A 15,104-nucleotide genomic window follows, 5' to 3' on the forward strand; every position below is an offset into this window, starting at 1 on the left:
AGGGCCCGAGGGCAAGATGTGCAGCCTAATGGGGAAGGGACTGGGTGCCCCTCGCCCGCCCCCGGGGTTGCTCAGCACTGGGAAGGTTGGGGGGTAGCAGCCACCTCCCTCCCCCCATCCCTACAAACTAGTATGAATTTGGGCGAATAAATAAAATAAATAAGTTTCCTTAGGCTGGCCTTCCCTAGGGAGGAGCAGTGGAGGCAGCTAGCCCCAAGCGAGGCCTGGGGTGGGGGTGGGGGGGATAGTTAGGGTGTCCCCTCCCTCCCAGATGGTGGGGAACCGAGAGGAGTCTGCAGCAGGGGGGCTGGGATGGCCTTGACAGCAGGGCCTCCCCCACATTCTCCGAGTCCTGGTCCCCTTGAGTCAGTCTCCCCACGGCCCTCTAGCCCTCAGTGGATAGGAAGTGATGCCCCCTTCCTCTGGTCCTTTGCTCCCCCCAGAGCCCCAGGGTTGGTGACGGGAGAAGGGGGGCCGCGCAGGAAGGGGCTTGCTACCCTCAGCTCAGGCACTGCTGGGAGAAGAGGTTCCCCCTCCCTGCCTTCCTTTTCACCTGGTCCCTGACCCTCTGCCCCTGAGGGCTGATGTCCCGCCCCTCGGCCCCTTCAGAGTCCATCTGTCAGTCCCCGGGCTGTCAGGGCAAGAGGCCCCTGGCTCCCACCCCTTGCCCAGCGGCCCCAGAGCCCCGTCCCCAAGGGGTGGGATGGGGAGGGTCCCCCGGCCCCACCCTCAGTCTTGGGTCTGACAAGGGGAGGGCGGAGGGGAGCCCCGGGGCCTGAAGAGGCGGCAGGCCCCGCGGCAGATGAGGAAGAACCAGTAGAGCTGGGGGGCCAGCAGCAGCGCGGCGCCCAGGTTGACGTGGGCCGGGATGGCGAGGGGCACGGCGAGCAGCGGCAGGCCGGCGTGCCGCCCGTAGGCCCAGTACAGGTAGGGGAAGAGCAGCACCCGGCAGCAGAGAAAGCTGATCAGCATCAGGGCCCCGTTCACCTTGTGCAGCAGAGTGTGCTGCCGCTTGTACTGCGGGCGGGCAGGGGGCAGAGTGAGCGGGGCGAGGGGCTCCACCCTCGGCCCACTGCCCCCACTCAGCCCCCCAGAGCCCTGCCTCCCCCGACCCCAGCCTGTAGCCCCTCCCAGGTTTGCCCTCCCGTGGGGCCCGCTACACCCTCAGGTACCCTCTCACCTGGATGAGGATCTTGCCAAGGCAGACGAAGGGGGTGCTGATCTCAGCCATCAGCAAGCAGCCTAGAAAGAAATCTCCCTTGCCCTGACGCCACACCTGCGAGGAGAGGAAGGAAATAGCTTGGCCTCACCCTGGACTCCCTCCCTGTCTCCTCTTGGCCACTTGCGGAGATGCTTGACCCTGAAAGTCTGAACACGTGCGTATAGCGGCAAAGCTGCGAGCATCACTCACTGTATCCCTCCAACCGTCATCCTGCAGGTGAGATCGCTCACCCTTATATCACAGATGAGGAAACTGAGGCTCAGAGACATGCAGCCACAGGTCCCAAGCACCACGGCTGGGCATGTCCAGCCCAGGCCAGGCTGACCCCATACCCTCACGCCGTTTGGGGCCGGTCTGGTGCTCGGGAAACCCTCTGTGGAGACTCTCCCGAACCTGTCCTGCTATTGAGACCCGGCCACAGGGCTTCCCCGGTTCCCACTGGCATGAGCGGGACAGGAGACCCTGGCTTTCTACACCCCGACTCACCACCGACAGCGGGAAGCATACGAGCACCATGACGGCGTGGTGGAGCACCATGAGGAACTCCTTGTGCAGGTAGCCGCGTGCCACGGCCCAGGTGCTGCCTGGGGCTCTGGCCCCCCCTTCGTCCCCTCCGTGCCCCTTGACCTGGTGCTTGTGCCAGTGACAGAGGAACATGGCGTAGATGTCATAGATGAAGTAGGGCACTGCAAATTGCGTGTAGGCAGAGGAAAGCCAGTGTCTGTTGGGCAGAGAGAGAGAGAGAGAGAGAGAGATCAAAGAGGAAAGGAGAGGGACAGAGCAGCCACCAGGTGCCACAGTCAGCACTGGACGTGCCACATGAGTCAGATCTCAAGTGATATTCACAACAACCCTGAGGCGAGAGTGGACTCTCGAGTTACATGACGGAACCCAAGGGTAGAGGGCAAGAAACTGGCCCAAGGTCACACCGTCACACCGCTGGTAGGTAGTAGTGCTGGAATTCAAACCCAGACTGTCTGATCTCAGAGCCCACCCATTTTTCATATTCATTCATTCATTCATTCATTCATTCTTCTCTCTCTCTTTCTGCAATATGGTAGGCAAGAAAAGGGAAAAGATACCCAAAGACAGCCACAGACCATAGGGCAGTGTGAGAGTGAGAAAGCAAGTTCCAGCAAGATATGAGAGACAGCTGAGGTTAGGACAAATAACGGCAGAAGAGGCAAGAGCAGTGGAGAGGGATCATAGTGGCCGACATCCATTGACTGCTTATTACAAGCAGGCGCTGTCCTAATAGCTAAAACCCTTCACATACACAGACTTACTCCCTCCCCACAAAAAACTTCATACAAAGTAGGTATGGTTATCACCCCCATTTCAAAGACGACGAAACTGAGAGATTAGGTAACTTGGCCAAGGAATAACCATGAGAGAAGTCTGGTTTCACAGCCTTCACCTACAGCCCCACTGTCTCTAGAAGATTCGAGACAGGTGTCACAGACGGGCCTTTGCTAGGGATTTGGTGGTGCTTTCAGTGCTGGTTGTTCCGCCTGAATGTGGTCCAACCTCTTGTTTTTTCAGGTACAGCCAAGCACTAAGGCGAACACGCTGAGCGAAAGGAGCCAAGAGCAGAGAAAGTTCTGTGTACTTTGGGAGTAAACAAAAATGAAAAGTGCATGAATGTGCAACATTGCATTTTTCTTCTTGACTCAGCATGTTGGACACTGTCTCTTCAATCCTGTAGCCCTGTGGCAGCTCTGAGGTGGGAGTGGGAGATCAGGGAGGTAGGGCCCTGGGAACTCGCCCAGCAAGGCAGAGGGATGAAAGCAAAGTCAGCCAGAGTGATGCAGAACGAGAGTGGAGACAAAATATGAAGAGCTGCTGAAGGGAGAAGGGGAATGAGGCCGGGGGAGGGGGGGGGGCGGGGAACGGGGGGCGGTAGCGCAGCGAAGGATGGGGTGAGATGAAAACAGAAAACAGAATGCAAGCCCTGGGCCAGACTGGCCTGGAGGAGGACAGGCAGCCCAAACTGTCCCAAGAGAAGTTACAGTGGGAGTGGCTGGGAGAGCTGGCCCCAGGAGCTGAGTGGCTTGTGGGGAGGGAGGACCAGGACCGGCGCTGCACCCTGAAGAGTTAAGCCCATCCCCACCCTCTCAGCAGTTAGGTGCTCAGAAGTAGGAACAGCTGTTGTCCCCGCATTAACCCTGATCTTGGACACCCACCTGAGGATTAAAGGGGGAGGGACGAGAACAGACCTGAGTTGGGGGAAGGAAACGTAAGAGCCGAAAGGTGACCTCTGTGTGAGGAGGCGAGAGCAGGATAAGCCTGGGAATCCAGGCTCATCTTAGACCCAGGGGTGGGGAAGAAGCGAAGAGGGCAAGAGGAACCCAAGTCACCAAGATGTGAAGGAAGACTTAAACACCCACTGTGCGGCAGCCAGAATTGCTCTAGGCATTTGACACACAGCTCAGTTCCTCCTCATGGCAGCGCTTCCCGGAAGGGATGTACCTCACCCCACAGATAAGGGAACTCGTCTGTAGAGAAAGAGGGGCACGCCAGGTCAGGGTCATCCAGACAACGTTCCTGTGGCCCCAGAGTCACCAGAGAAGGGGGTCAGGGCCAGAAGTCAGGCGTGGGGGGTCTTCAGCGCCCTCCCAGGCAATTCTGCAGCAGCCCGTGGGTCGCCTGGAGCCGGCCCGTCAGCACCACGGACAGGGCCCCTCTCCTTCCTCTGGCCGCCCCACCTCCTCAGGCCTGGGCTTTTTTGGCAAGCACCGGGCACTGCAGCAGCTACCAGTGCCAAATTTGGGCCTCTTCACCCTTCTCCTCCCCCTCCCCCACTGCCTAACCATTAGTGGCCTTGTCTCTGTCATCTCTCTCCTCTGGACTGGACACCTGGGTTCTGGGAGGAGGTGAGGGGTGAGCCCAGCATGAGGAGGAAGGCACCCCATGTGGGTGCTGGTTAGAAAAGGGGTCTGAGGGATGTAAGGGTGGGAAGAAGTCGGGAGGGAAGGACACACAGGACCTACTAGTATGAGGGTATGAGAGGCCGGGAAGCCTAGGGGCTGCTTTGACAATCCTTTCTGATCGCCACTCCTTCTCCTCCTAGTTCTGACCTTTAAGGACAGGACAAGGATAAATTTATCCCTGGGTGTTGAGTTGCAGCTAACGCAGTTAACTTGCTCAGTCCCAAGTGAAGGGCTCGGGGACCATTGAATGAGTCCCGTAGAAGACCTGGGGTACTCGGGAGTCACACGCACACACAGGCTGCTGGAAACTTGGGCAAAGGCGGTCTCATGGCACTTACTGGTCATCAATGATGTGCTTGCAGGAGGTGGAGACGATGTAGCCAGCTGTGGAGGCCATGACGGCTTGGACAGAGGACACTAGCCTAGGGCGAAAGAGGGAGCCATGGTAGACAAAGGAGACGCAGATCTCAGTTTCTCCTCTTTACTGTCCACTTACTGCGCTTTGGACTCAGGTCACCTCTCGGGCCACTCTCTGCCCATCTCTGCCTGAGGCTGGCTTGCCCAGGGCTTCCCCCAGCCTCAGGCTAGGGGACTTGCCCAGCTGCTACTCCTCAGTCCACCCAACTCCTCACTGCCATCTTCCTTCCCTCAGTTGTGGACACTGAGTCGCCCTCTTCTCATGACCAGGGAGGTCATCTTGAGGTGAGACGGTGCTGATAACAAGGTCTCTTCCCAGGGAGAGGCAGGAAAGGGACAGCACTGGATGGCAAGGGGGAGCCCTGGGCCTGTTCTTGCAACATTCAGCCACCCAGTCATGCCACTCATCACCTGGCCCCTCAGTGACCTCAAGTTCCCCCTGGCCACTTTCCCACTCACTCTTTGAGTGCCCCCGTGCTCCCCTCCTCAACTCGGGCCCTTATTCTGGGGTTGTACTGAGTTGAACCATTCACTCCTCTGTCCCTTGTGCCCTCAAACATATGCCCTGAACAACAAATACACAGCTCTCTGCCCCTTGCCGCCTTCCCTATATCTTAGAGGAATGTTTCAGTCACACGCTGGCCCTGTTTTGGAGGCTGGGAGGGTGAGTGGGGGAAAGGAAGGAAAAGCAGTCTGGATACTAGTAGACCAGATGGCTGGGTTTGGACGAGGTCTCCTGGGACGGCGAGTAAGGCAGTGAGGGAGGAAGGAAGCTTGGAGATAAAGCCCACCAATCACTTCAGGAACCCCCAATCCCCCATGAGCCAAGGGTCCAGGGAAGGATGGGATCCCTTCCACCCCCATAATGCTTGAGGAGGGGAGAGGGGCTGAGACGAAGGGAGGCAGTTTACCTGGCTGAGACAATGACCGCGTCGGCCTCCTCCCAGCGCAGCTGGGGCAGCCGCTGGAGCGTGTTCTTGGAGAGGAGGAAGAGACCGGGGAACACCACCCCCCCAGCCACCATTGGGGTCAGCATGGTGGCTCAGGCCTCAGGCAGGGAAGCGAGAGGCCGTGAGGGGGCAGGGAGGCCGAGCTGAAGGGAGTTCGAGGTGGAGAAGGGACACCAAACCAGGGAAGGAGAGAGAAAAAGAAAAAGGGGCACAAAGGGGACAGGGCGGGGACGGGATGGGGCAGGCGAGTCAGACCAGAGGAAGGGAGAATGGGAGTTAGATGAGACTGGGGAAATGGGGAGAGGCTGGGGAGAAGGAGGATCTGGGAAAGGGAGCGGGAGGAAGCTGGCCAGAGGGCTGGAAGCGAGACGGGAGGAGAGGACTTGGTCAGAGGACAGAGAGGGAGAGGGTACCGGAGGAGGAGGATGCGGGTGGGGGAGGGGAGGGAGAGAAGAGGCAGGTGGGGAGGGGGGGCTTACGTGGAGAGGCTGGGAGGACCCGAGAAGGCGGGGTGGGACTGTGGTGCCAGCCCTGAGAGGGAGGGAGAGAGAGGGAGGGAGGGAGGTGGGAGGGAGGGAGACAGAGGAGTGGCCGGGCAAGTGGTCAGCGGTCAGCACTGCTCTCCTGCCTCTCGCTGCTGCCACGGTCCCCGCTGCCCGGCCCCAGAGGCTGCACGGGGCATTATAGAGAGTTCGTGCCCAGCCCCCTGCCCCCTCGGAGGGGAGGGGGAGGGGGAGGGGGAGTCACCAGCTTGGGGAGGGCGGGGGAGGGGTGGGGAATGATGGCACCGACCAGACACCAAGAAACCGGACCTGCAGCGCGTCTCCCATGCAGCTCTGAGCCACAGCAGCGGCTGCGACAGAGATGGGGGGAGCAGAGAAAGAGGGAGGGGGAGGCCCTTAAAGAGACAGCAGCTGCGGCGCAGGGGGCTGCTGGGGACAAGGGCCAGGGGAGGGTCAGCTCTCCTCTTGGGGAGGAAGGTGGCCCTGGGCTCCCTGGCTAGCTGGGAGGGGGCTCTGAGCCGTCAGATGGGGGCTCGACCCTGTTTCCCACCAGTACATTTGCAAATGCCTACCATTTCTTCCGCTGCCAATGCCTCCCGACACTTGTCCCTCAGTGACCACCTGGGGTCCCAGTTTAGGGGTGTCCCTCCAGCAAAGAGAAAAAGAGGATTCCCTGGAGGAGGGAGCAAGACAAAGTGGTGCATCTTGCTGTCTCTGAAGGATGAGTTTAAGGACGCATGGGAATAAAAACACCTCAACACAGCATCCTTTCAGGCTCTGAGACCCCCCGCCCCCCGCCAACAACACATCCTTCATTCCAATGGGAAGAAGAAAATTCTAGGTATACATGAGGTGTCTCCTGACTGCTGCAAGACTGCCCTGTAATCTTGTCTAACTATCGTAATAGCACCGAGGTGACAGCACTTATCCCCTTTTTACAGGTCAAAAAATGGTCCTGAAGCCTTCAGTGGCCCTCCCCAAGGTCCCATAGCTAAGAAGAGGCAGCAACCTTCTCGTGCTGGGTGTCAGAGTGGCTGCAGGGTTTGAAGAAGAACACCTGCCTCTCTGAAAACCCACCTGGAGCACAAGGACGCCCTGCCGCTGTCCTTCAGGCTGCCTGGCCTCTCCTGGCCTCCCCTAAGCACTGGTCACTGTGCTTTTTCTTCAGGTTTATCATCTTCCTGGCTCCCCTTCGTCTGCGACTTCACAGAACAGCCCAGTTTCCCAGAAAAGGACCTCAAGGATTAGCTGGTTCGAGCCCCTCATTCAAGCACAAGGAAATCAAGGCCCAGTGATTTGTGTGTCCAAAGCCCAGCTGGAACCCTCTGAGCGGCTTCTCACCCTTTCGTGCTGCCTTCCTGGAAGTTGGCCTTCCTGGCCTGCACCCAACTGTCCTACGGACTTCTGCACGATGTGGGGCCTGTACCCACACCATACTTTCGTTTCCAGGCCTGCCCTAAGGTGCACCTCAATTAGCAGCCCTAAGATTTGCTTTTGCCTGTCCTCAGACCATTCCATTTCCTCCCCAAAAGAGAGGCAAAGGGCTGGATTTGCAATTTTATGCTGCCCTCTAGTGGCACGAGGAAGGAACAGATCCTGAGAGGTCTCTGGCCTTAGGCAGAAGTTGGGGACAATTTAGAGACAATAGTGGACCCAGCTTCCTGACTCCAGGGCTTCCCTTCAGGGGGAAAAGAACCCAACTTTTTTTTTAAGTTTATTTATTTATCTTGAGAGAGGGAAAGAGAGCAGGGGGAGGGTCAGAGAGAGGGGAAGAGAGATTCCTAAGCAGGCTCAGCACTATCAGCACAGAGACAGATGTGGGGCTCGATCCCATGAACTGCGAGATCATGACCTGAGCTGAAATCAAGGGTCGGAGTCTTAACCGACCGAGCCACCCAGATGCCCCAGAACCCAACTTCTTGAGTGTTCACTGTGTGCTGGGCATGAGGCAAGGTGATTTATGTTCATTCTTATGTTTGATAGACAAGAAACAGGTTTAGAGATTTAAGAAACAAAAGACAAAAAAACCTGAGCAAGATAACACAGCTACGAAAACTGGCAAAACTGGATAGCTCCAAAGGCAAAGAGTAAAGCCACTGAGTCTGGGGGAGGATGGGCACCATCCTGGGGGATGGTAGGGCACCATAACTACTGGATTGAGCACGGCAAACTTGGCCAAGTTGTGGCTTCTCTGCAGATGACATGAATTACAGCAGGCAGAGACACTTTTCTGTCCTCCAAGAATTCACCTAGACACCCAAGTGAATTCTGCCTTCTGCCGGCTCTCTCTCCTACCTAAGTTTCCATGATAGGTCACATGTACATTAAGCTGTGTCAAACAGGTCAAAAATTTGCAGTGTAAGGGCCCCAATCCAGCCCACAGGCATGCTTTGTTCGGCTAGTATAGAGTTGCCAATACAGAATTTTCTGAAATTCCAAGTTATGTGTCAGTGTTTGAAAATTAGGAGATTTCCCACCAAAGCTCAACTTCCTTTAGGAAAGAATCCAAAGGCCAGACGACATGGAGCCCACGTTCTAGGTCCATACTATCTGGCTGGAGCTGAGCAGCCGCTGCCCCATTTGATGAGCTCACCAGTCCTCACGGAGCCTGTGGCCTTCGTGTGACTTGCAGGAGTCTGCAGCCCCGACTTCGGAGACAGGAACTCAACCGACTCAACTCAACCCAACATCTCCACAAGGACTGGATGGTGGGTGTTCTTAGTAAGCCCGTTTACAAGTGAGGGCTCTGAAGTTCAGAGAGGTGAAATGACTTGCGAAAGATCCCAGAGCCAGGTTTTTTTTTTTTTTTTTGACTCATCTCCCCTGGTGCGCGTGCACGCGCACACGCACGCACGCACACGCACACGCACGCACACGCACGTGCGCACGCGCGCATACTGGGCTTCTGCTCTCACCACTGACTCTTCCTGAAAGCAGGGGATCAGCTCCACCAGCCCTGGCCCCAGGAAGGGTGCCCTCACTCTGTCCTCTTACTTGGACGCCACCAAAACAGCCTCTGGTCTCTCCATCCGCAGGTGGGAGTGGTTCTGCAGGCCCCAGCAGAGGACAGTGAAGCTCAGTGGGAAGAAAATGCAGCCCAGTACAAAGAGCAGGGGCATGCCTGTTGGGGAGGGGGTAGAGAAGGTGAGAAAAGGTGACCATGAGAACGCCTCAGCACGGTTGGCGTCCCTCAGCCCCAGACCCCCCTTTCACCCCAATCACTCAACAGCCCATGGGATCCACCCATCTGTAAGCACCAAAAACCACCAGGCATCTCTCTTCCCTAATCTCTTTGGGACCTTTACTGCTCTTTAAATGTCCCTCATCCAGGGCAATTGGACATCCTTTTTTCCTAATTTTTTTTTTTTTTTTTATCAACCTGTTCCAACAATTTCAAGCAGTTTCCCTGTCACCCTCGAAGCTGGTCTATACCTCCCAGTCCATCTCACACCTTAAAATTTCTTCTCTTCATCCTCAACCCTAAGGATGTGCCTGCTCTTTCTTAACTCTACCCCGTCCCATCTTCTGCCCCATCCCCAAGCTCTTCGGGTCACCTCTCCCTTCTCCTAGGTCCTCACCTCTGAGGGGACGAGGTGGAGGCTACGGAGGAAGGCTGATGATTCTCATCAGCGCCCGGAATTCAGAAAAAGGAAAGAGGGTGTTCACATCGTAAAGATATTGGAATTTTAAAACTAACCTTTTTAAAAAAAAAGAAAGAGGAAGGCCAAAGCATTATCCCATTGACAAAGGGGGAAAAAAATCAAGAAACAACAGAATCCCTGAAAACAGACGTATTTACATATATGTTATTTTTGTCTGGAAAAGCCTCCCCTCCCGTCCACTCCAGGGAGGGGAGGGGTGGAGAAAGCCCAGGGGGGAATGCAGGGAGTTGGGGCCGCCATCCTGCATCCCTTAGGCAGCAGTGAGGGGACCTTCTTTTAGGATACAAGGAAAGTGTCAAACTGCAAGGGCACGAGGCTGAGGCGGCTCTGCTCTGGGGAGGCAGTTGCAGAGGGCGGGAACTTCCCTCCCATTGGTGGACTGGTGGGCGGTTTAGACCATGCTATCCTCCCATTGGCCCACTCTTGACACCTGTGCCCTATCATATGCTTGCTGGCAGCGGGTGGACTGTGGGGCCTTCTAAGGCAGAACTGACCGATTAGAACTGGCCATGGCTCAGTGGACAGCTACATTTCCCCCAGAGCTAAAAGAGGAGTAAGGAAAGGGGAGGGAGAAGATAACACCCTAAGTAGTCGTGGCTTTAAAAGGCAGTACAGTATAGGATAAGAGTTAAGATGGCAATTTCTAGGCTGGGACCATCTGGGCTTCACATTCAGGCTCCGTGTATAATAAAAGAAACATACTGTATGAATCCACTTGGATGAAATTCAAAACAGGCAGAATATCTTCAGTGAAAAATCAGAACAGCACTTAACTTGGTGGGAGGTATTGATGAGAGGGGACCCCAGCGGGCCTTCTGAGAGATTAGGAATACCCTTATGTTGATCACGAGTGTATACATGGATAAACACGTCCAAGGCATACCCTTAAAATGGTGTGCGCTTTATTTAAATTAAGCTGGAATTTTATTTTATTTTATTTTATTTTATTTTATTTTACTTTATTTTTTTATTTTGAGTGTGTGCAAGCACATGTGAGAGGGAGAGGAGTAGAGGGAGAGAGAGAGAGAGAGAGAGAGAGAGAGAGAGGGAGAAAAAGAGAGAGAATCCCAAGCAGTCTCCCCAAGCAGTCTCCCTGACTCGGGGCTTGATCCCATGCCCCTGGGATTATGACCTGAGCCGAAATCAAGAGTTCCACGCTTAACTGACCAAGCCACCCAGTCGTCCCTGGAATTTTAAAAATGCTAAACAAATTTAGGCTCTCCCATTCCCTGAATGATTGTGGGTCAATTTCTGTGGGTCAATTCTTCATTTGTGGGATAATAATAATTCCAGTTTGTTAAATGCTACTTATATGGCATTTACTATGGGCCAGACACTGATCTGGGCTCTTAAAAATATCAGCTCATTTCCTCATCAACAAAGGAACAGCTTTATGAGTTGTTTTCTATTGTGTCTACTTTACAGAGGCACAGACAGGTTTGGTACCTTGTCCAGAGTTACACAGGACGTGAACAAAGTAGGATTTTTAAAATCTTATTTTCTGAATGCATTGGTCTCTATAATGTTAAGCCGATATAGAAAACCCATAAACTCATTTTCCTAAAGGAACTGCAAGATTAAAAAAAAATAACTTCACGCCAGTCACAGTTTCAGAACTTATCTCTGTTAATGGTTCTTGCTTCCTTAGCTACTCCGTCGGTGGAGTGTACAACTCCTGATCTGGGGGTTGTAAATTGGAGCCCCACGGGGGTGTAGAGATTACTTAAAAATAAAACCCTTAAAAAAAAAAAAAGTTAAGAATTTTTTTTTTTTTCCCTCAAGAACCTATTGCTGTCCCCTTGGGGGCGATATTACCCCTGTTGAAATGCATTAGGGCCATCACACCAACTCGTGTTCTGAGCCACCTTTACACACACCATCTCAACATCAGTGAAATAGTATTAGTCTCATTGCACACCTGAATACTGCGAGAAGCTATATTAATTATCGAAGTTTGAAATGCCTGGTAAGTGGATGGGGAATCCAGAGACCTGCGGAGATCCTAGCTTAGCCACTTAATTATCTTCTCCAAAACTTTGCTTCCTCACATGGAAAATGGTGGGGTCGGTGCAAAGAAATTTTGTCTAAACCTCGGGGTTTTGTCGGTTTGTCTGTTTGTTTGTTTTTGCCCTATTTAACCTAACAGCAAACATTTACACAGCCTACATATCAGGCACCCATCGGTGCCCTTTACATACACTAATATAATCCTTGCAATAACATAAGGAGGAGATGCCGTTATCACTTCCCTTTACAGAGGAGGGAGTTGAGTGAGGCACAGAGAGGTTGCAAGACTTGCTCAAGGTCACATCGGCAGTTAAGTGGCATAGCTGGGATTTGAACCTAGTTAGTCTAATTTCCAGAGGACCTGCTTTTAACCATGTACTTTAAAGGGAAACGTCTTCTCACTACCGAAAATAGAAAACCAATATCACTTGTAAATAGAAGGTAACAAAAAATAAATGAAATGAAAAACAAACAAACTCATTCTAACCTTCTAGCTCGATATTTTCACCTGCTCGGAATTCTGAGCCGGAGGCCTACCCCTCTCTCTCTGTTAAAGACAAGACATGGCGAGATAAGCCCGGAGAGAGAGGTGTTAAAGGGCTTCTGGCAGCAAAACGAGACTTGCTCCTGGAATAATCAGAAGCGTCGAAAAGGAGTTGGAAAGAGAAGAGCTCGCGCGCTCGCTCTCTTGCCGAGGGGCGCAGCGTGGGAAATAAACCCGAGATGGGACGCATTCCACACACCGTGGTCCTTCGCCTGGGCCTTCTAGGAGTGCCTGAACTTCCCGGAGGAGGACAGCGCCGGCCAGTTCCGCGCAGGGGTGCGGCCCCTGCCCACGCGCCTCCTCGGACAGCGCCTGCCGAGAGGGACGGCGTGGGTGGCGCTCCCCGGGTGCCAGGCTCGCGGGACCCGCTCTCCCGGCCCAGCGTGCTTCCTCAGGTGAGTCTCTCGCCCCCGCGCGGTCCTCACACACCCGTCACACAATTCACCCGGGGCCTGGAGTTTACCGTTTCCTGCTACTTCAGGCTCCCGCGACGGCCCTGGGAGCTGTGCAGGTGTGATATCATCGAAGGCTGTGAATAAGTAAACAATAAGCAGCCAGAAGTGGCCTGTTTCCCACATGATACCCGGGGAAGGGTCCAATTCCCCCTACCCGTGCTCTGGAAAGAGTCCCGCCCAGCGGGCCAGAACATTTATTATTTAGTGCTTTTATTGTGCCTGTCCCAGGCTAGGTACTGCTCTGAGCAAGTCCAGTCCCCCCCTTTATCTGTGCGATAGAAAAAGCTGAGGGGCACAACAGGGGCATTGGGAGTGAGAAAACCAAGAGTCTAGCCAGGCTTTTTTTTTTTTTTTTTTTTTTTTCCTCCCATAGATGGGCTGTGTGACCTTGGTCAAGTGTCAGAACCTCTCTGAGCCTCAGTCGTACACACACAAAGTCCCATTGCCCGGGCTCAAATCCTAGTTCTGTCACTCAGTAGCCAGGAGAAGTTGTGCAAGTGACTCATCTCCTCTTAGGATGAGGACAGGGCCAGGAGCAGGGCTGCTAGGATTAGGGCATGAGAAGGGTCTAAAGCACAGCTCCTATGTGGTGCCTTGTAAGTACTGTGATATTCATTCCTAGTTGTTCCGGTTATATATTTTTAAATTCTTTTTTTAATGTTTATTTTTGAGAGACGGGGGGAGGGGAGGGGCAGAGAGAGAGAGAGAGACAGAGAATCCCGAGCAGGCTCTGTGCTGTTAGCACAGAACCGGATGCGGGGCTTGAACTCACGAACTGTGAGATCATGACCTGAGCCAGAATCAGGGTTCGGAGGCCTAACTGACTGAGCCACTCAGGCACCCCTCATGAGCCCTTATTCTATGCCAGGTAGTCTACATACCTTTCCTTCGACCATCACAAACCCTCTGAGGCTGTTAGGTGATCCCCGCTTTCCAGATGAGGAAGACTGAGGCACAATGAGGTCGACTGACTTGCCCAGGGTCACTGAGACACACGGTGGCAGACCTAGAATTCAAACCTAGATCTTGCCTGGCCTAAAATTCTTTTCCAACCAGGTCAGGATTCTTTTCTATCTCTACAATGGAAATAATGATTGCTGCCACTCAGGTCTGCTGTTAGGATTCAGGAAGATAAAGTCTGGGAAGAGGCCTTGACTAATGGCTGCTCTCGCTCTGGTTACCTCAACTTCTTATTCCCCCAGGGTACCTACTTGAGCAAAGGCCTTCAATTTTCCTGAGAAGGAGGCTGAGGACCTCCTCTTAGTCTCTGCGAGGCAATATTGTCTGATGTCCACAGGAGGGGCTGAAAGTCCAAGATCAGAATCAGAGCTGCCAGATTCCGTTCCCACGCCCGAGCCCAGGCCCGCCCAGGCTTCCTTCATCTCCTGGGTGTTCAGTGGGTCTCAGGTCTCCCGCCCAGCCCATGACCACTGAGAGTACATCGTCTTTTTGTCTCCTTCCCAGGGGCAGAGCAAAACTCCATGCGATCATATCTGACACCCCCAGCTTTGAACTTCAGGGAGAAGGAGACCTTATGGCTATTTGACTATTCTGAAGTCATTTTCTCCCTGCCTCCAATAGGGAGGGCAGAGGTGGCCTTGGCAGAGTGGGGTGCCTACATCACCCATCTTATTGGTTGGTCTTACGGCGAGCAGGCCCGGTGCACTGTCCACCATCCTGCATAATGTATGAGCCCCTGGTAGGAACAGAATACCATCGGCAGTGAGTCTGACCACTGCAGGCCACGGACGTGTCCAGAAGCCTTGCCAAGGCTGACGTCTCTCTTGGCAGGAAATGAACAGAGGGCGGGAGTGGGTGTCACCTGAGACTTTTCCTGGGGCTGGGGTGGGGACGGGCCTCATCTTGGGCCTTGGGGTTTTGCAAAGAAGATGGGGCAGACAAGAAGACAGTCCCAAGAAGGCAATCTGCCCCTGACTTAGAATCAGCAATGTGACATTGGGGACAGCTAACCCCCTGTCTTCTGGGCTTGAAGCTCCCACTGAGAGGGCTGGGGAGGGCGGGGGGGGGGGGGGGGAGGGTGGTGCTGGGCGGGACTCTGTCAGTGTGGTTGAAGGTGAGAAGGGAGATTTGGGAACCAGGGACACAGACCCTGGTGATTTCTGTGGCTGTCTTGTGGTGCAGGAGATCCCCAGGGGCAGCAGTGTGGCAAGGTACTTCGGGGTGGACAACGTGGACAAAAGTAGGTACACGGTGGCACTGCTTTCAGGGGAACATGCCCAGATACAGTAATCATGGAGGAAGTCTGTGGCCTCCATGGGGGAGGCGTGCTTCCGTGAGTGTCCACGAGCGCAAGCATTGTTTGCGTAGAACCAGAAAGGTCGGGAATGAAAAGTGGGAGGCCCGAGTGGCTTGAGAGCCAAAGGAGGTAGGGCATCTGGATAACAACACTTCAT

General features: G+C 54.2%; 1 protein-coding gene across 4 annotated transcripts; it reads right to left on the reverse strand.

Annotated features, from left to right (window-relative positions):
* Positions 1-53: 53 nt before the first annotated feature.
* Positions 54-9,716, reverse strand: TLCD3B (TLC domain containing 3B). 4 transcript variants are annotated; one of them, XM_047837460.1, is made up of 6 exons: positions 9,601-9,716; positions 9,017-9,143; positions 4,491-4,574; positions 1,709-1,943; positions 1,181-1,276; positions 54-1,017 (listed from the first exon to the last, which is right to left on the reverse strand). In XM_047837460.1, the coding sequence occupies exons 2-6, from the start codon at positions 9,139-9,141 to the stop codon at positions 730-732; spliced, it is 828 nt and encodes a 275-aa protein (XP_047693416.1). In that variant the 5' UTR covers positions 9,142-9,143; positions 9,601-9,716; the 3' UTR covers positions 54-729. The 4 variants fall into 4 exon arrangements, with proteins under 4 accessions (XP_047693416.1, XP_047693413.1, XP_047693414.1 ...); XM_047837457.1 differs by lacking the exon at positions 9,601-9,716 and having other exon boundaries at positions 9,017-9,157; XM_047837458.1 differs by lacking the exon at positions 9,601-9,716 and having other exon boundaries at positions 8,938-9,022.
* Positions 9,717-15,104: the final 5,388 nt, after the last annotated feature.

This window comes from Prionailurus viverrinus, chromosome E3, assembly GCF_022837055.1.
Source record: "Prionailurus viverrinus isolate Anna chromosome E3, UM_Priviv_1.0, whole genome shotgun sequence".
NCBI lineage: Eukaryota > Metazoa > Chordata > Mammalia > Carnivora > Felidae > Prionailurus > Prionailurus viverrinus.

What these genes read in the sequence shown, in the direction of transcription:
- TLCD3B (XM_047837460.1), bottom strand. Translation starts at nt 9,141, where the DNA reads ATGCCCCTGCTCTTTGTACTGGGCTGCATTTTCTTCCCACTGAGCTTC. An exon ending in AAGCACATCATTGATGACCA is followed by an intron (nt 1,944 to 4,490) that starts GTAAGTGCCATG and finishes TCTGCCCAACAG; the next exon opens with ACACTGGCTTTCCTCTGCCT. An exon ending in TTGGCAAGATCCTCATCCAG is followed by an intron (nt 1,018 to 1,180) that starts GTGAGAGGGTAC and finishes GCCCGCCCGCAG; the next exon opens with TACAAGCGGCAGCACACTCT.